At 30.9% G+C, this 20,641-nt stretch overlaps 1 protein-coding gene across 2 annotated transcripts in view; it reads left to right on the top strand.

Moving 5' to 3' along the window:
• Positions 1-20,641, top strand: part of LOC107451952 (matrix metalloproteinase-25) — a 46,174-nt gene that overhangs the window by 10,579 nt on the left and 14,954 nt on the right. For both annotated transcript variants that reach the window (XM_071177051.2, XM_016068209.4), the window contains exons 2-6: positions 3,594-3,859; positions 5,039-5,337; positions 7,072-7,239; positions 9,259-9,462; positions 15,762-15,883. In XM_071177051.2, the coding sequence (XP_071033152.2) occupies positions 3,603-3,859; positions 5,039-5,337; positions 7,072-7,239; positions 9,259-9,462; positions 15,762-15,883 (1,050 nt within the window). In that variant the 5' untranslated portion in view covers positions 3,594-3,602. The remainder of the gene's footprint in view (positions 1-3,593; positions 3,860-5,038; positions 5,338-7,071; positions 7,240-9,258; positions 9,463-15,761; positions 15,884-20,641) is intronic.

The raw sequence follows: 20,641 nt of genomic DNA, 5'->3' as shown, positions 1-20,641 counted from the left end.
TTAATTTATTACACTTATTTTGAAGTAATTTGCTCAATTATAACCTAATTGCTCAAAATCAATCGTAGATTAGATACAAATGGTATACATTTAGATAAAGGGTGGATTATTCGGTATTGCATTAAAGAAATCAGTGTTTTCATAAATCAAGTTCATTGTCCATCCATCATCGTCACACGCTAAATATTTAATTTTGCCTTTTTTTTTTTCCTACTAGAGTTGTAGGATTTTAAGTAAATATTTACTAATACAGTTTATTTCTTCTTCTTCTTTTTTTGTGTACTATGTATTCAATATTTAAACACACATTAATGCTCATATCTATTCTCAATATTATTCTTTGAGTCAATAGGAATTTCGCTATAATTGGAAAATTATTTTTACTTGGAATTTTAATTCCTCTTTCTGCAATATAGTATTTACCATGTATGATTATTGTTAATTTTTCTCCTTATTTCTGCAAATTATTAGCAAAGAAGAATTCTAAAATAATAAAATGAATGCATTTTAAATTTTTAGTGAAAACAATTTAATTAAAATAGGTGAAAAAAATTACAGGTATCGCCGAAAACGAATCAATACTTTTAAGAACCTAGTCCAATGAAATACATCTGCCCATCATTATCGCCCCAGTTTATGTGCTCATACTTAAAATATCTCATTTAATTTAGTCACATAATTTCTGCGAATATCATGTAGCTAGACGTTTTTGTTTCACTTAAAGCTAAAGAATTAGAAAAAATAATAATAAAACTTATGCAAAATGAAAAGAAATTCTAATCCACATATATAATTAAGTATATAATAATATATAATTAAGCTTAAACCATTTAAACATTATATATTAAATAATTAAATATGCAGTAATGCTAACATCATTTCTTACCATTTTTATTCTTTGAGTAAATAGGAATTTTGCTATGATGAAAAATTATTTTTCTATACATTAAAAAATTTAGTTCCTCTGTCTCTAATGTAAAACTAAATAAATGCATATGCTTGATTTCAATACTCTTATACTGTATTAACGAAATTAAAATAAAGTTAATAAAATCTACTTGAATACATTAATTTCTTCTTTTTTTTTCGTTTAACTTATAATTTTTTTTTTTATAAAGAATGTATTAAAAGTTTTGCTGAGATCACAATTTTTTAAAAAGGCTATTGTTATGTTGAAGATAATCCCCTGCATTAAATTCAAACTAGAATAAATAAATAAAAAAAATCAATAACTTAACCTTTATACTGCATTTTTAAGATCTAAAACTATTCCATATAAAAAATTCATTCAACCTTTTTTTTCACTTAACATAAAAATAATTACAGTTATGTCTTAAAGCTAAGTTTAACATGGTTAAAGAAATGAAAGAACAAAATTATTTTGTATTTATAACGCATCATTTTACTATGTAATATCAGGCATCCATAACTCATTCTAACTCTTCTTTTACTAAACTAAAAAATATTTTTTAGTGAGTACCCTATAAATTATTCGATGTTATTATTATTAGGAAATATTATAAAAATACGCTATTTTAAGTCACATTTTTAATAAGCTGCAATAGAGCACAATATGCCGAACTTTGTACTCACATAGTTATTTACCATTTAAAATTGTTGGATTTAATTACGAAAATTCAAACGAAAGCAAAAGCGTATAATGGCTTTCACAGTGCGGCAATTGTATAAGGAATGGGAGATGGAAACGAGTGACGTCAGTTCGTGAATAATCACTAGTCTCCCAGTTTCAGATGAAAACGAAAGCCTTTTTTGCTTAAAAATAACTTAATACATAATTATCATTCCTAGAAAAGTAATAAAATGTTTTTCAATGGTTTTGAAAGATTCTTAAGGCATTAAATTTTTTAAAAAATTGACTGTAATTGTCCATTATGACCAGCGCTATTTTAAAAAACCTCGTCCAGAAAAAAATTTAAAAAATATGTCGCATCAAGTTGTTTCAAGAATGCTTAAATTTTACATCAAGAATCTTTAAAATGTGTCACTGTTCAAAAAAATATTGACACACTATTCTAATAATACTAAAAGACACTAAAAATCTTTGAAAAACAGTTTTGCCGCAAGATGATAACCCCACAGAAAAATTTTGGACAAAACGATTTTTTTCTACTTTTGATTATTACTTTCTCTCTCTATAAAAAAAAAATGTTATTTAAAAGTATAGGGTCATAATTATCCCTTTTTTTTTTTATCAGAACGACCATGATGCTTAATGATGTCTAAAAATTAATTATTTCAAACTGTTGCAGAGAAATACACAAAAAGAAGCCTTTTTTTTATTCTTTAAAGAGGAAGTGTTGCGAGAGGGTCCTCAACATAGTCAAGAGAATCAAGAACATCTAAATTCAATTTATTTAACAATTACAGAAGAAGAATGTTTGATTGGACAGATTATTTTTATTTTATTTCTGATATTTTTATTGAGGACCGGAATCTTTGAAAACACCTTCAGTCGTTGTGACAATCTAACAAAATTCCAGAAAATTGCCTGCAATTTTTATAAAACAGAGTGTAAAGATTTATATCAAGAATCAGATAAAGTCTGTTTTGTAAAAAAAAAAAATTATTATTATTATTATTATTTTAGATATTTAAAGAATCAAACTATCAGTTTAAACCATTTAAACATTTAATTAAAAAAAAAACGTTAAAAAGTTCAAAATTAAAATCAAAAGTGATCTTAATTATCTATCTGACCCTAGTCACTTTTCCACCAGAAAAATCTAATTTTTTTCATTTTCTACTTAACAATACAAGTCCCGCGTCTCCATCATATGCTGCGCTCTTTTCACAAAGTGGGCTAAGGCGTCGCTCACAGTGATGACTGGAAAGCCGGGGATTGTGAGTTCGATCCTAGTGGCCGACAAAAACAACTGGCGTGTTTATGCAACAGACTAAAAGTGGTTGTGGTATGGAAAGAGGGTTACCAACTCAGGCGCTGTCGCTTGATCAGGATCAATACTACGTGGCATTCCTACCATTACAGTTAAAAAAAAATAGAGACTTAAAAATTAGATTTGGCCATGGTTGGGTCTGGGTGATGCATCTCCATATGAACGTGAAACACATTCTTGTCAATATTCCTATAATAGACTGAGAAATTTTCAATGATTTAGAGAGATACAAGGTGAGTCATAATCGCAGTCCTTAATATGTATTTTTGGAATCTTTATCAAAAAGGAAAAGAAAAAAAACATGCAGATCACGCGTTACAAATAAGTATTGGAGTGGGGAAGGCGGGCGTAGAAATATTGGAACTAGTTTGATTGCCATTAAAAACTTGAAGAGGTTTCTAATAACCACTTTTCAAATGCTCTCTGTTTTCTCATGCGTTCAATCGGGTTTTGATGCTTTTAACCCTACCATCCGCAATAGTTATTATTCATCATAATTCAACATCATTAGCTTAAATATTAATGCGTGACCTTTAATGTCCATTTTTTTGGACCTAATTTTTGACGAGTATTCTAAATATAAATAAACATTAAGGATGGTCTCCAGTAAAATTGCACTGCTGTACATAGTTTTCAGTTAGAAAAATAGTAATAAAAGTACTTTTATTTTATTATTAGGAGAACTTCATGAAACGCTTTGGGTACATCAAGTCAGGGGGACCCAACGATGCGGATGCCCTTATAACAGTGGAAGGTTTTAAAGAAGCCATCCTTCAAATGCAAAGGTTCGGTGGTTTACCAGAGACAGGCGAAATGGACGAAGCCACCATCAATCTCACCAAAGCAGCGAGATGTGGAGTGCCTGACATTATTGTGACGAATAGAAGAAAAAAAAGATTTATTATAGGATCAGACGCATGGAAAAAAAAACAACTCACATATTTGTAAGGCATATTATTGTAATGGGAAAACCTGATTATCTGTATGGGAGTTTTCCCCATTTTTGCTGCAGAATAACTTTCTAATAATTCCGAACGTGTCTTGATATTTCTTATTTTATTAACAAATTTCTTTTTGTGAATTAAAATTTTGAGCAGCAAACTTTTGAAAAGAAGTCTTTTATGGAAATGTTTGCTCAAAAATCTTTTTCTCACATCCGTAAATGCTTTTTATATATTTAAAATAAAATAAAGTGCATCAAGAATATTTTTAATCTATTCAATAGTTTTAATGAGTAAATTGTGTAAAATTTTACGCTGATTTTACATATTCCATTTAAACTAAGCGGATGCATTTATTTGTAGAAATAAACATTAGTGAAGAAGTTCATAATGCTAAAATATAAATCGCTACTAAATAATATTTAAAAAAAAAAAATATTAGAATAATATTTTATCGGAATGCTTCCTACTAATCTTTGAGGGACTGACTTCATTAAAATCCTTATGTAATTTTAAAAACTGTTTTTCTTTATTCAAAAAAATTATTGGATGTCATAGCTTCAAAAAATAATTCATTGTTATTTCATCGCTCACACGTATATTTCATATGCACGAGTGAATTCAGTCATCTAACCGTCATTCTGTTTTTAAAAAAAAATAATTTTTTGAAGAAAAATTATGAAAAGCTGCAATTATTAATAGGATTCTAAATTCAGATAACTTCATCTTTGAAACATTTAAATAAAAAATAATAATAAATAAATAAATAAATAAATAAATAAATAAATAAATAAATAAATAAATAAATAAATAAATAAATAAAAAACTGTTTTTACGAAATTTTTGACTTTTTAGTCAAACCACTTTTTACGAGAAAGGAAGCAAAGTTAAACATGCGAGGACGAAGAAAACAAAAAGCATCGCAGTTTTAAAAGATTATGAGTTTAAAGACATACATAAAATTAAGTTAGGTTACAAAAATGTGTTGTAAGAAATTTCTTCGTTTCTTCCAACATTATTTTCTGATGGATACAAAAATTTGTTTTTAAAGAAGTGTTTTTAGACTGAAACAAAAATTTCTTTTAAACATTGTTTTCCAATGAGAGCTAAAATTTCTTTCTAAATACTGTTTTTCAGCTGAAATTCTAGCAGCTATATTTGCCTGTTTTGATTTTTCCACAGCTTAGCAAATTGGCCGGCTGAACTAGATCCTGAACTAGTTGGTAGCAGACTTTCAAAGGCTTTTAGTTTGTGGTCTGAAATATCCCCTCTAAGATTTGTACCCAAAAACAGTATGGATGCGGATCTGATAGTCGCCTTCGGAAGTCGAGCTCACGGCGATGGTTATCCTTTCGATGGTCCTGGAAGTGTATTGGCTCATGCTTTCTTCCCTTATGAGCATGGACCTTTCGGTGGGGACATACACTTCGATGATGAAGAGAATTGGATTGATGGAGCCTCTCTAAATCAAAACACTTATCGTAAGTCATTATAAAACATAGAACTGCTATTTAATTCAGTTTTGCAAAAACCACAATCTTCTTTGTAGCTTCAGGGGAACTTCAGCGATGGTTTTCACAGAATATAGTGCTGAAGTAAAATATTTTCAGAATCTCCTTGTCGTCGGGCTAGCCGTCTGAGGGTTTTTGTGTCGTTGTAACACAAAAATGCAGGTTAGTTCTATCAAAAAGTCCTCCATGAAAGCTAGTGTTTAGTTTATTTTATAGCAGTCGTTGAACAGCCGACCCAATTTTGAGTTTACGGCTACCAATGTTCAAAGCCTTGTAATTTTTGAACCCAATCCAGAACTCTAGGATCCAGTATTGGGGGGAGGGGGAAATTTTGCCTTCGCCGAGGACTTTTTGAGGAAACTGAACCGCATTTGCATTTCATGGAGAAGAAAACTACGAAAACTTCCGACGGTTAGTTTGACGGCAAAGGGACTCTAACCCATGATCCGTCTACCACTAAGGATATTTTACGACAACACTGTGGTCGGTGCGAGCCGGTAGCGGAATTCGTATCGACCAGCCATCGCTGGGGTTAGAACCCGGTTCACCTCATTAGGAGGCAAACGCTCTATCCCCTGAGTCACCGCGGCTCATGAGAGCTAGTTTTATTTTATTTTATAACCGTCGTTGAACAACCGACCCAATTTCATGGATTTACGACTACTTACGTTCAACTCCGTAGCCTTGTAATTCTGAACCAATCCGGAAGACAAGGAAACTCCTGGATCAGTACCCCCAGAGGTTTTGATTTGTTGTGGGAACATGGAGGACTTTGAGACTCAACAGATTTAACGTGCATCAGTCACCATTTACTACGCGGGGAGTCTTCAGCCGGCGAGGATCGAACCCGCGACCTCTTGGATATGGGCCCAGCGCCCTACCGACCAGGCTATCCCGGCCCTGTGAGCTAGTTTGTCCTAATGCTTGATCCAGGATTTCCTTTGTCTCGTGGCTAAAATTGCAAAACTACTGAGTTAATAGTCGTAAACTCAAAAATGGGCCGGATGTTCAACGTCAGTTATAAAACAGGTAAAAACTATAACATTTCGATGCCTTTTTTTATAGAATGGATCCACAATACGCTTTCGATAAAGTGTTTCAAAGCTTTTTTTTTCCACTTAAGAAGAGAAGGTAACAATCTATCAACTTCATCAAAGAGCTTTGCCATGCCATTCTCCCAAAAAAAAAAAAAGACATTTTACAGAACTGCTGACCATTATGTTTTTGACCGATTTGGGCCACTTACACCTTATCATCGCCATCAATTTAATTCTTAAATGCAGCGGGGGATCCATATGTCTCCTGTTTATCACAAAAGGATAACATAATATTATTATTTTGCATGGAATTAACTTTGGATAAACGTCTTTTGAGTGCAAAAAGTACTCATTTCTGTTGAATAGTTCAAGAGAGAAATAAGTAAAAAGTGAAATTAACAGTAAGCTGCTCACCTGATCCTACATTCCGCGGACACCCCTATATTTGGATGGTTAAGTATTCGACAAAAAAAAAAAATATTTTTTTCTGTCTCTTAGCCTAATTGAGAATTATCACTCATTCATAAGGTCAACCCTTTGAGCCAGTAAAATTGACACTTAATATGTAAAAATGAACGCATTATAACAAAAGTGCTTATAGACATTTTATACGTACCATAATTAATAACAAAACAGTAATGTAATACTTATTTTTATAATCCAAAAGATGATGGTGGTGTTGACTTCTTCACTGTGGCTGCTCATGAATTGGGACACAGTCTTGGTCTCGCCCATTCCACTGTTCCTGCATCCATTATGTTCCCTTACTACAAAGGTTACGATTCTAACCTTCGGCTGGACTATGACGACGTATATGCTATGTATTCCATGTATGGTATGACTCAACTCATTTTTATTCAAATATCGAATCACCTTTAAAATATTGAGTGAAACGATGATAATTGAGAGTGTTGAACTAAACTAATTTTTTTTTAAAGGAATAAAAAAAATTTACATGTATATGCATTACCTTTTTTGGGAAATTATTAGTCACTTGGAATTACTCTATTAAAAAGAAACAAATGTTTATGAATGAAGATAAAAATTTTAGTCACTATTTTCATGCGAAAAGAAGTTTTCATTTAGTGTGATGTGCCTCACTGATGTGCTGACTAATATGAGCTAAATGTAATAGTGCTTTATCAACACTAATACATTAAGCTCAGAATAAATAATAGGATTGAGTGGTCACTTGCTTCCCGGCAAAAGCTATTCCTTGTGATTCTGAAGGTCTACCCTTTTTTAAACTTCATGTATCGTTTATTTACACGTCAGGTAAAGTGCACAAATTGTTTTTAATAGCCCTATAAATTATGCTGTATTATTTTCAGAATTATTTGACAAGGCAACTTCGCTGTAATGCCAGACAACGCTTAATAATAACACTAAATGTTTTATTTAATTTAAAATATCGTGTTATTACGGCTTATTGCTAAGGTAAGTAATAGTTTTGAAATGGAGTAAAAAATTATTCAGTGTTTCGTGCTCCACTTTAAGTGGACTGATCGTTAAGACTAGGTTCCCAGCAGATCACCGAAGTCACTGGCTGCGGGCAGTGTGCGGGTGAGTCTGCGTAGGGCAGGGGTTGCCAAACTTTTTTGATCATCGACCCCTACATAATTTTTCGAAATCTCCATCGACCCCCATAAAAGTAATTTTCTGTTAATTAAAATAAGACTCTATTAGATACTGTGTTTGTACATTTATTTTATGATTTTAAGCATTTATTAAAGTTTAAAATCATTGTGTACATTGTGTAACAATAGTTTTACGAAAGATATATTAATGTTGAAATATAAATACCTTAATATTTATGAAAAAATAAGTAATTATAGGTAAGTAGAAATAATAAGTAAAGTGACTACGGATTTATTGCTTCTTAATCAATGACATGGGTGTGCCTGTTGTTGTTGTTTTTTTTTTTTTTTGTTTTTTTTGTTTTTGTTTTTTTTGCAAGGTTCGTTATATTGGGTTCAAAATTGGTCAATTTTAATCTTAAATCCCCTCGAAACTCCACATTTAATTTATTTCTGTTCTTAGTTAAGATTGAATTTACGTGACTGAAACCGGCTTCAACCCTATAGGAACTTGGAAATGCTCGCATAAATGGCTGAGCTATTTCGTAAAGTTTTACATATTTTTGCATTATATTTATATTTGTCCAAAATTTGCTTATTGTTAAATTTTTAAAAAGCGTCTTTGCTTCAAATCCCCATAATAATTCACCAAGCTCATCTTGCAGGTTGATGTCCACGTTTTCAATTTGAGCAGAAAATGGCACAATAATCCAATCAGGGATGTCAATATTTTCCAAATCAACAAAACGCAGTTTAAAATCGTCGCTCAATTTTTGAAGATTACCTGTATATATTCCCAAGTCTTCTTCTTTTATTTCTAATTGTCACATATCTGAAAAATACTGATAATCCTTCAACCAATCGACCCCCATTCGACCCCCTGGCTCAGATCGACCCCCGCTTATGTTAAATAGACCCCTAGGGGTCTATATAGACCACTTTGGTGATCTCTGGCGTAGGGTGTGCGGTATCGATCCTCTTTTAAACTGTTCTACCGTAAAGTGCTCGACTTCGTCGGGCTACCGGAGCCATCCCCTCTGCAGAGGATCAAAATTGTGATGGCATGTTTTCGGTTCATCCTCAGTGATGTTTCCCAGATCGTCGCCAATAGCCCATTGTGCAGCTCGACCGTAAATGAACTACAACAAATCCACTTTAATTTAAAATATAACGCGAGAGTCAAAACTGACCTGGTTGATAAGATTTCGCCACATTGTTAGGAAAATTATTTATATCTTCCTCTTAATATACTTTCATTAAATGTTTTTCATTCTTAGTATTGAATCCTGATTTCGAGGATGAAAGTTATGAAGCCTATTCCGATGATTCCAGAATACACCCTACAGATGATAGTCGCAGCGATTCTCAAACAGCGACTACAGAAAAATTATATTTTCCTAGCACTGAAACGAGTGTAGATTACACAGACTACGATTGGTCTTCACAAAGTTATACTGATGATGATTTTACATCAACATCAGGTAAGTCTCAAACTAAGAAATGCGAATGAAAAAACAAAAATTTCTTTAAATCATGTGAATGCATGATGTACGATGTAAATTTCACCGTTGATAATGTTTCTTTCAAAACATAATTTGCCAAAAATATTTGATTCCATAATTTACCAACAAAATATTTACTGCCAAAATTTTGAATATTTACTATCGAAAATATTTACTTGTTAATTTTGCGACACGAATGCCTGATATTGAAAAATGTTTGAATACATTAAATATACAGTGTTTCGTTATCTAACCGCCCTCAAAATATACTGTTAAGACCCTCGTGAATAAGATGTTAAAATTATAGGCACATTAGGGGTCGAAAAATGCTATGAAGCGAAGAAAGAATATAAATAGTAAGAATAGTCGACCCATCACTATTGAGGAAGCCGGGCTTCAAATCTTCAACACCAGATTGATTTCCAGATAAAATTTGATAGCGGTTGCGATAATTGCTTTTCTCCTTTTCGTAATTTCTTCAGACAAGCAAGCAAGTTTAAATATTTTTAATCGTGCCTTTCTCAATATCGATAACTTTTAATAATATTTTTTCTTTACGACTCAATTCAGCATTAAATTGTGACCCCCTAATTGTGTGACATAGTTAATTTTATATTATGTATATAATTCAAATGTGTAAACATTTAAATATATAATTAGAGTGAGCGATTACACAACACCTATAAATAATGTCAAATTTAACTCGTCTAAAATAGGCTCCGTTTATGTTTTCCGACACGTAAAGATTTGGTTTTATATCTTTTTGTCGCACATTCAAATATATAATTTTTTTTTTTTTTTTAGTATTGAAATTCTCGCACCATTTATTTTAATAGGCAGTTTCTTCTTTTAAAATATCGGGCAAAGTTAAATACTTAACTATTTTCGATTTTGTTAAAATTATTAGGATATGTTCTTTAAGTAAAACAATATGGTACGCGTATCTTTCTTTTTTTTTTTTTTTTGAGAATTTTTTTATTTATTTAAAGTTTTGGGGGTGATCCATCGGAATTTTTAGAAAGACACATATGTACAGTCTGCAAAAAAAAAAAAAAAAAAAAAAAAAACGAATCACCCAGAGCAACTTTCGTTCTAATGATCGGATTTTCACGAACTGGTTCCTAGGGGTGACTTAAAATATGCTAATTAATTAGCGATAACTATTAATTAAGTTATGAAATCAGACGCAAAAATGTAAGACAAAATTTCGAAAAAATTGGGTCGTAAATTGGGCCGCAATAATGATTTATATATATGACGAAAGTTTAAAAAAAATGCCAAATTACCTCGCCATAGAAAGTGAAACAATTTAAAACAACCACAAAGAAACTGAATGAATGACGAGACGTCATAACATCGCGTGTCTCTGTTGCTATAGGCAACCAAGAAGAGAATTTTTGGATTTGATTTCTGGGCATAGAAAATAGTATTCGTTTTAATACTTTGAAAATAAAATGTGAATTTAAAATGAAGAAATGAAAATTAAATTATTTTTGATTTTCCAATATTTCAAATTTGAACGTTGAAATTCTTATCTGACATTTTTTATTTTTTTAAAGATGTTATTTGCATGAAAATGCTGTTCTAAAACCAAATTTACTTAAGTTATTATAAATTTATGATAAGTTGCTTTTACAACTCAGTTCAAGTCTTTCAGGTAAGGAAAAGAAAAAAGAGATTACTGCGAAAAATTTGGGGCACTGCGCAATCAGAAAGTTTTATAAAATTCACGGTATCTCTTTTCGATAAAATTGAAATATATATATATATATATATATATATATATATATATATATATATATATATATATATATATATATATATATATATATATATATATATATATATATATATATATATATATATATATATATATATATATATATATATATATTTATATTATAGTATAGGAGTAAATTTTACTTGTATTTTTATTTTATTGTTAAAGGTCAAATCAAAAAAAAAAAAAAAAAAAAAAGAGTTCCAAATCTTTGAAAAATTGAAATTCGTCAGAAGTTGGAATCAATTTTACTTAAGAGTTTATCGTTGTATTTTTCAGTTGTAGATTATTTAGAGATTTGCTAATTTTAATTAGAATTTTACTAGTTTTAATTGTTGAATTAGAGAAAATAATGAGACCCCTTAATTATATTTCCAGCATTTATGCAAACATATCCCTTCATTGATATTTTCTGAAATTATTAGAAAGATGGTCGCAGAAATTATAGATGAAAAAATAGCTTAGCAACAATATTTAAAAATTAATGCTGTTGGTAGGAACTATTTAACCCACCGCTTTATACAAGGTAAAAATGTTTAATAAAAGAAATTATCTGAAATTTAATGCATATGTGGTAGATTACTCTTTTAAGTTTTACTGAGTTAAATTAATAATTTAACTTTTTGATGAATAAGTCAGTAATATTTTTTGGTTAAATTATCTGCGACTTAATTAATAGAAAACAGTAAATAGAATCAAAATGTTTGAATTCCTTCCTATAGGATTTAGGTGGATATCTTTTAAGCATTTCGAACATTGCAAATATTGTAAAGCATAACTTAGCTGAATGCCATAAAACTTCTCATTTTTAAATGTAAAAATTATATAAAACAAGTAAATATTTTGTAAATTTATATTTTGATTATTTAATATAAATAGTTTATTTAGTGTAGTGTAGCAAACTTTTATGTATTCCTTCCTATCAGTTCTTTTATTTTTGTTACTTTGTAACAGTCTCTTTTTACAAAAACTAATCCATTTTATCATCGAATTTTAAATTGAGGGGGGGGGGGTGTATTTAGAGGATAAACTAACTCAGAAATTGTGCTAAATTATTTTTTTATGATTCGCCGAAATATTGTTAGAGATTCACTCTTTGTAAAAATGAATTCAAATTTTTAAAAATGTTAATTTCTTGAACTATGTTGATGTATGTTAATCGTAAAAAATATAAAAAATGCCAATATTTTGACTCAAACAAAAACATATTAAAGCGGATCATAGAGTTTAAATATCAAGGTTAGAGAATTCAAAAAAAAAGTTAAAAGATAAAAATTCATACTGATTTAATTTTTGGTTTCGTTTTTGCTTCATCAAGGGAAATCTAATGGCCATTCACACTTGTGAAAATTTTATAAATAACCATTTAAAAAATACACATGCCTTATAACATTTGTAAAATAACAAGTATTTTTCCGAATTAGAATTTTTAAAGAAGTTAGCTGCCTTCTAATATAAGAATTCACTCTTGAAGCTACTGATCATGCATGAAATATCCTACCCTACACCTGAGCTCAAGAATTTGCACTTCATATGATTTGCGAATGATACTAAGTAAACTTGATTTCTAGTAAAACAAACGGATATTATTTACATACTCATTTCGCTAGTTTATTTAAAAAATAATTTAAAAAATTGAAAGAAAGGAAAATTTAGGCTTATAATACCCCAAATTAAACAAGAGTAGCACTTGTTACAGTTTTAAACTCTGACATTCTTTTCACGAGATCTCTTCTTTTGCCGACGATTTTGTCCGTTTTTATGATTAATTAAAGCCAGCTTACGCATTCTTGTAATTTTTGAATCTTATATTTGAAATTTTAAAGTCGAATGACATGCTGAAATGACCCCTAGTTCAAAGAGTCAAAGTTAAATAGTTGAAAGTCCGATTGTTTCGAAAAGAATTAACTACTTCGGTGCAATGAAACAATTATCAATGAATATGCTTGTTTCCTTATTACGAAATATTATATTCAAATTTGTATTCATTATTTCTTCAAAACGTGTATTAAAACTATTATTACAGGTTGAACAAAACTATTATCAAGTAGAAAAAATCCTAATGTTAAAAAAAGAATAATTTTTGAGATGATGATTCTAAAATTAGCACGTTTTTCGAATCTTTTTGCAATTTTTTATTTTAGTAGTTGTTTTAATAATACAAGGCATATCGAACATTTTCCTGATGTAGCAATATTTTTTTGAACTGTGCAAAAGTTGCGAAATACAATATGAACAACTTTTTAAGCAGATACTTTCAACTTTTTAAAAGAAAAGGGTAACTTTCTTTAAGTTAGCGCACAAGAATAACTTTGAATGTCGAAATAAAATTGTATGTCCATAGTTTTTTGTTCATTTAAAAAACAAAACAATCTGTTGTAGTTTTTCGCTGTGCACACATACTCATTTACTTTTCATTACTCGAATAAATAAGAAACAATAAAAAAAAAAAGAAAATTAATAATTTATCTTCATTTTTCGTAAACAATAGTATTCTTAGTAAATAGTCAGCTGTTCTGCATCGAATGATATTGTGTGTGATCAGTAGAATATTTTTAATTTCTTAACAAGACTTAATTCTCAGATAGCTGGCAATAAATCTGAGTTTTCTTTCAATAAGAACTTAGCAATAATTTAAAAAGTAATTTTATTTTAAAGGAAAACATGAATTAAAGTACTAAAATGATTGATTAGTATATTATTGGAAAATAATATATATGGTAGAACAAAAAATAAGTTTTTGCGCTAAAATTTAATTAAAAAGTTAGAAAAATAATTCTGCGAAGCAAGGGCAGACAGATAATTTACAAATTTATTTTAAGATTAAAGCGATATATAAGATGTAAAGAAGTTTTAAGATCATTAAAAATGATGAATACGCATTTTTATTAATATTTATAAAATATATATTCAAGAAATTGATAAATATCTTATTCCAAATCAATGCATACGTATGTATATTATTGAAATTGTATCAGTTATTGAAAAACAAAATAAAAATATAAAAAATAATCACATTAAATAAGCACAATCTGGTGTATAATCATATTTTATCAGAAGCACACTTTTATAAAACCAGATATTCGTTGAATAAAGTATTTTTTATTCAAATTTCTTTACTAAATTGCAAATAAATTAATAAACGACTAAAAAAGAAACATCTTATTTTATAGTTTGAAAAAAATAAAAATAAAAAGACAAGCAAACGATTATTAGCGAAAAAAATATGAATGAAATTTTACGCGAAGTCAAGTTCCTCGCAAGTTTATCACATTTTAATATTAATTGCCCCATTTAATCAATTTTATTATTTCTTTATTGTCGTCAAATTATTTTTTTAAAAATAATTAATATTAATTTTTCTCAGCTTCTAATAAATAAAAACAGTTGAAACTTCAGATTTTTCAGTTGAAAAATATGTAGATTAATATGGTATAAAAAAATTCAGACCTTATAATTCAAAATTTTTTCATCCTCAATATAATTAAATAATAAAAAATAATTAATAATTATTAAAAATTATTTTTTTTCATGAAATTATCTTTGGGTAAATGAGTTTTACGAGTGGGTGCAATTTTCCTTGAATTGCTTTATTAGTTTTAAAAATATGACTAAAAACGTAAAAAGTGAAATTAACATTAAGGGGTACGAACTTTGAATCGCTCTCCTGACCAAACTATGGGGACCATATTTCCCAGATTGCGGCTACCCCCTATATTTTGAAGGTTAAGAATCCAAATATGTAAAAAAAAAAAAGGTGTTTATTCAGAGAAAGTAGGTTTTTGTGTCTGATTTCGTAGCTTAATTAATAGTTAGCACTAATTAATTAGCATATTTGAGGTCAACCCCAGGAACCATTAAGATTGACACTTTGTTCGTGAAAATCCGATCATTAGAACGAAAGTTATTCAGGGTGATTAGTTTTTTTTTTGCGGACTGTACATGCGGTAATATTTTTTGTGAAATGACTGAACCACGCACTGACCATAATTTTATTTTCAACTACATTCACACTAACTATTAAAATATAAATACTTTCAATGGAGCCTTGCCCTCGATAGTCAAATGTCATTTAAAATAAGTCTATTTTCTTAGAATTTGATCACCAAGATATAATTGTGCCAACAGTAAACCACAAAAGTATATTTTTCAGTGAATACTTACTAGTGACTATAATCAACATATGTGTGGTGTAGTATTTATTCCAATGTATTTTTATGTTCAGTTCAAAAAGTTTTAAGTAGGTAAATGCAAAAAGTACGTAACGGTATTTTTCATAGACAAATCTTTTATTACTTTTAAACTGTTTGTGAATTGAAGTGTTGCTATAGATTGTTAATAAAAATCGCAAAAATGATTTAAAAAACAAACAAGCACTGCCCAGTCGTTACACACAAAGAACATTTACTGGAAAATTTTAACAAAGTCAAGAAAGTTCAGTATCCGACCTATAAATAAATATTTGTTCTTAAAGATTCAATTTATTTTCATTTGATAGGGAGAACAACGGATCACATCCCAATGAATCCTACTTCAGTTCCCAGAAAAGAAGACATCTGTAACGGTTCATTGGACGCTGCTTCACTCATAAGAGGAGAGCTATTTGTTTTTAAAAATAATGCAAGTTTCATTTTAAATATACTTTTTTATTAATACACAGATTTCTGAGAAAAACATAGAAAAATGATTATAAATTTTTTTTCTTTCTTTTTTTTGTGGATACGTGTAAAAATACACTACCCTACAATAATGGAACGAAAGAGACACTAGTTGAATTTTTTTTTAATTTTCTCTAGAAATACCTAGAGTATTATTTTAAGACTTTAGAGAAGTTTAGATTAGACGGTTTCTCGTACTTATCAATAAATTTTAAAGTTTTCAGAGGATTGAGAGCTCGGCGATAAATGACAAACGAAAACATGAATTTTTTAGCATTCTATGATAGAACATGAAGCTTGTAACTTGTGTCGATTACTTTGGTTGTTATTTGCAATAATTGTATATAAATTTGATAACTTAGCTTAAATATTTATGGAGATGTGGACATTTTTATAAAAAAGAAAAATAACAAATATTTTTTTGTCTTACATATTTTTGTTATAAATTTAAAAATATTGAATAAAATGAAACAAAATTTTTGGAGCAATTTATAACAAAATTATTATCTTAAACTTTGGAAAAAAAATTATTTAAAAATTTCGCAAGATATGAGCATTTAAAGTAGCTCTTTTAAACTGCGCATGCTCTGAAATTTTTTATTTTATTTTTTATATACAGAGCCTGACAAAGGTGGGGTCATACGGGGCAGTTGCCCCGAGCCCCACATCATAGGGGGCCCCCAAATCGAATTGAAAGTTTATTTTACGTTTCCTTCATTAATGAACTTTTTTTTTTAAACAAAATATCAGTACAGTGTAAAATCCGTCAGTTTTATGTTAGCTTCTTCATTAATCTATCGTATGTGTTATAAATCGAGCATGCTATCAGCGAGCCTCACGCTATATTTGTTTATCTTGTAGAGTTGCACTTTCGTAATCTGGCAACTTCTATTTCTTATATATATTTTGAGTTTATTTTTTTCTAATCGTTCTTTTCCTTTTTTATTTCTAAGTTCATATTAAATACTATTTAAAATATCTGTCACCTTTATTTTGCTAATATTTAGAACAGTATGAACACAAAAAAATCTATCTTTCGTAAATCCATGGCTTTCTAGTGCGGAATTCAGCTAAATTTTCGCAATTACGATGGAAAAATTTGGCCAATCAAAAGCCTGTATTTCTACATATAGCAAAATGCGATATGTTTACAAAAATACGGGCTTCTGATTGACTTAAATGCACCATCGTCATCGCGAAAATTTAGCTGAAATGAATTTTTCGCTGCTAGATGACAAAGTTAAGAATCAGAAGGCTGCATTCGGCATGATGGGCATAGAATTGTCAGAAAATCAATAAAATGGACAGAACAATGTTTCGTCCTATCATTGGAGGAGGGGGGGGGGAGGAGTTTATAGCTATTTTAGGTTCTAGTCAACTTTCTTGTTATATGTGTGCAATGAGGTGAAAAATTTAAATACCTCCATGAAGTTCAATTCTTCATTACTGAGGTGGTAGAGGGGGGGGGCAAAGAAGTTTTTTCCCAGTCTGGATATAATTGAGATCCTGTTCTGATAGTCATGAGCTAAAAAGACATGAAACAAGTCATAATTTAAATAAAGAGAAGGGTAAGAAAAAACTCCATTGTCAAGGTTCATGATTTAGAGCACAATAAACTGTGAAAAAATTAAATACAAATGTGAAATAATCAACAGTTAGAATATAAGCATGAGCAGAAAATAAAATTTATATGTGCAGTTATTTACATAAGAGATACGATGAGGTGTCGAAGTGTTTCTCTGTTAGCACAGCGATCCGGTCTCCCCGGTGATCACCGCTCGTACCGGGTTGGTCGCTGTGAGAATGTGGCTCGCCCGGATCGGAACCTTTCGTCGGGTTACTCCTTCACCTTGTTCGCCACATTCTGGTGTTGAGATCTCTGTGTGTGTTTATAATATTTGGATATGATGCAGTCGGAGCTCAGAAAGGCGGTGACTGGTTATAATTTATGTTATCATTAATGATGTCGAGATTAAGAAGTAGGTCTGAGATGGTGGCATCACTATAGAACTTAGTGTTTAATTTAGCTATGAATTCATTTTCGATTTTAAGATCTTTTTTCAGTGAGTCGTTGCTAATGGCCCCTAGCATCATCCCAAGAATTTTTCCCTCCGTATCGGAGAGTCTTTTCTTTTGGTTGTTAAGGCCGGACAGGCATATGTAAGTATCGGTCTAATTGTTTGTAAGTAAATGAGTCTTTTATTTGCTAGGATGAGTGGGGAGTTTTTGCCGACAATTGGACTGAGGCCGAAGAAGGCTCCTTTCGCTTTTTTTAATTATCTCATTGATGTGTGAACACCAGCTGAGGTTTTCGAGATATTGCAACCCCCAAGGTATAACACTCGTGACGGGTTTTTGATAGTTGAATTAAATAGGAATATTGTATGGTTGATCGGTTTTTTGTTATTAAAAATAATTAATTTTTGCTTTTGTCTGGATAAAGTTGTATCTTCCACCTCGCGCACCAGTCCTCTACTAAATTTAGTTTGTTTTGAAGGAGGGCTACTGCTCTTTTGGAACTCATTAATTTAGTAACTATAGCGGTATCGTCCTCGTATAGGGCCACCATTTCATTTAGATTACTATTATCTATAGGGAAATCTGAAGTGTATAGAATGTAAAGAATAGATCCTAAAATAGACCCTTGTGGGACACCCGCTTTTACAGTTTTGTAATCTGAGTAAGCATTATTTAATTTGATTCTAAAATTCCTATTACTAAGGTATGATATAAGTAGGTGTAGGATATCAATGGGGAAATTCATGCTATAAAGTTTGACTATTAAGCCCCTATACCATACTCGATAGAACGCTTTCGCGACGTCGAGCAGGATAAGGGCCATAGTTTCATTTTTAAATTTACCATTACTGATAAATTCAAGTATATTTATAAGCTGTTTAGTGGTCGATAAATTGGGCCTGAAGCCATATTGCTGTTTAGTTTTTTTATCAAGTCTTTTTTTCATAGATATTTTAGATAAAATTTTGGAAGTAAACTTATTGGCTGATAGTTTTTCTGGTCGGAAGCATATTTAGGTTTAGGAAATAAAATTACGTCAGAATTTTTCCAGATCTCCGGAAATGCATTGAAAATTTTCTTAAGGAGGGGTATGATGCTGGGAGGAGCATTTTTTAGCGTTTGAGGTTGAATCATGGCCTTTCGGTTTTATAATTTCTTAATAATATTGGTGATTTCCTCATCACTGGTATTATCCATAGAATTATTGCTTGAGGTTATTATATCATTATAGGTTGAGCTAACATGCTTATCATTGAGAGGGTATGAGATACTATTTAGTGAGAATTGTTCTTGCATGACATCAGAGAAGACCTTAGCTTTATCATTATTGGTATATGCAGTTTGATTATTATTCTTTAATGGTAGGTTAACCGGTATAGGCCTTCTCAAAAGTCCTGGCCATGTTTCAGAGCGAGTTATCTTCTTTAATAAGGCTGGCCTGGCCACTTTATCATTCCCCAACTCGTTTCGAAAATTTTTGCACAGCATTTTAATTTCCTAAATTAGATTGTTATATTCTGTCTTATACATTGGACTGAGAGTGCGTTTATAGTGTTTAAGTAACTTGTTTTTGTATCTAATTTTTTCTTTAATGCTTCTAGGTAATTTCAAATTATTTAAGTTAAGCCCTCTTTCTGGGGTGGCCTGATTTACGGCCTAGGTTAGCTTGTCGTTAAGAGATATGATGGCATTAGTGATTTCAGAAATGGTATTAATACTTCTTGGTTAAGGAAGAGATTTAGAGTGTGGTATAATAGTCAGTCTACTTTTTTTCGGGTGAGTTTATTGTCATTAATAGTGATGTAGGTCGTAACTAGAACTGGTAGAAGATCACTACTTAGATCGTTTATGACCTGTAGAACAAATGGAGAATTCATGTTAGTGACCATTAAATCTAACATATCTGGATTATAGCCATGGTGCACATGGTAGTATGTGTGGTCGACAGGGGCATAAATGGTCTGATCTAGGTTTAGTAATGTCGTGCAGATTTCTTCCTTGTTTATTTGTGCAGCGTTGCATCCCCAAACTTTATTTTTAGCATTTAGGTCCCGAAGAACAATCGTATCCATGTTTGAGTCGAAATATGCTCTAAAATGTTTTTCTTTGAGCTCGTTGTTGGGGGATTATAAATAGAACTAATTTTTATATAAACTTGTGTTTGTGAAAATTGCAACACCATGAAGGACTTACGCGAGTGAGCTGAAATTTTCAGGAAATGCAAAGTGGAGCATAATATGCAAATGATTAGAATTTCAGACCCGTAGCGCATGCGTATGCTGAGCAGCTCCCTCTGAACGGCGGATGGATCCGAATAAATAGACGGCTGTAGCGAGGCGTGTATGGTTATCGGTGGTTATCTGCTAGTGGTAAACGTTAGCTCAGACGTTACTTATGCCTCTTCGACGACAGAGAGCGAGATTTCAACAACTTACGGAGTTTGAAAGGGGGAGAATCATCGGCCTTCGTGAAGCTGGATTGTCTCATCGTGCAGTAGCCGCTCGTGTGCAGCGTAACAGCAGCACAGTGATGCGTGTTTGGAAGCAGTGAACGGACGAGTGTCAGACAACTCGGAAATCCGGGAGTGGACCCAGAAATGTCAAGTCAGTTCGCGATGATAGACACCTGGTCCGCATGGCGCTGACAGACCGTACGACTCCCTCTAGACAACTGGCAGCACAGTGGTCCATAGCTACAGGTG

This window comes from Parasteatoda tepidariorum, chromosome 2, assembly GCF_982258835.1.
Source record: "Parasteatoda tepidariorum strain Cologne lab strain chromosome 2, Ptep-v5.0, whole genome shotgun sequence".
NCBI classification, from domain to species: domain Eukaryota; kingdom Metazoa; phylum Arthropoda; class Arachnida; order Araneae; family Theridiidae; genus Parasteatoda; species Parasteatoda tepidariorum.
Note: the sequence above shows the minus strand (reverse complement) of the source record. Positions and strands in the feature narration are given on the sequence as shown.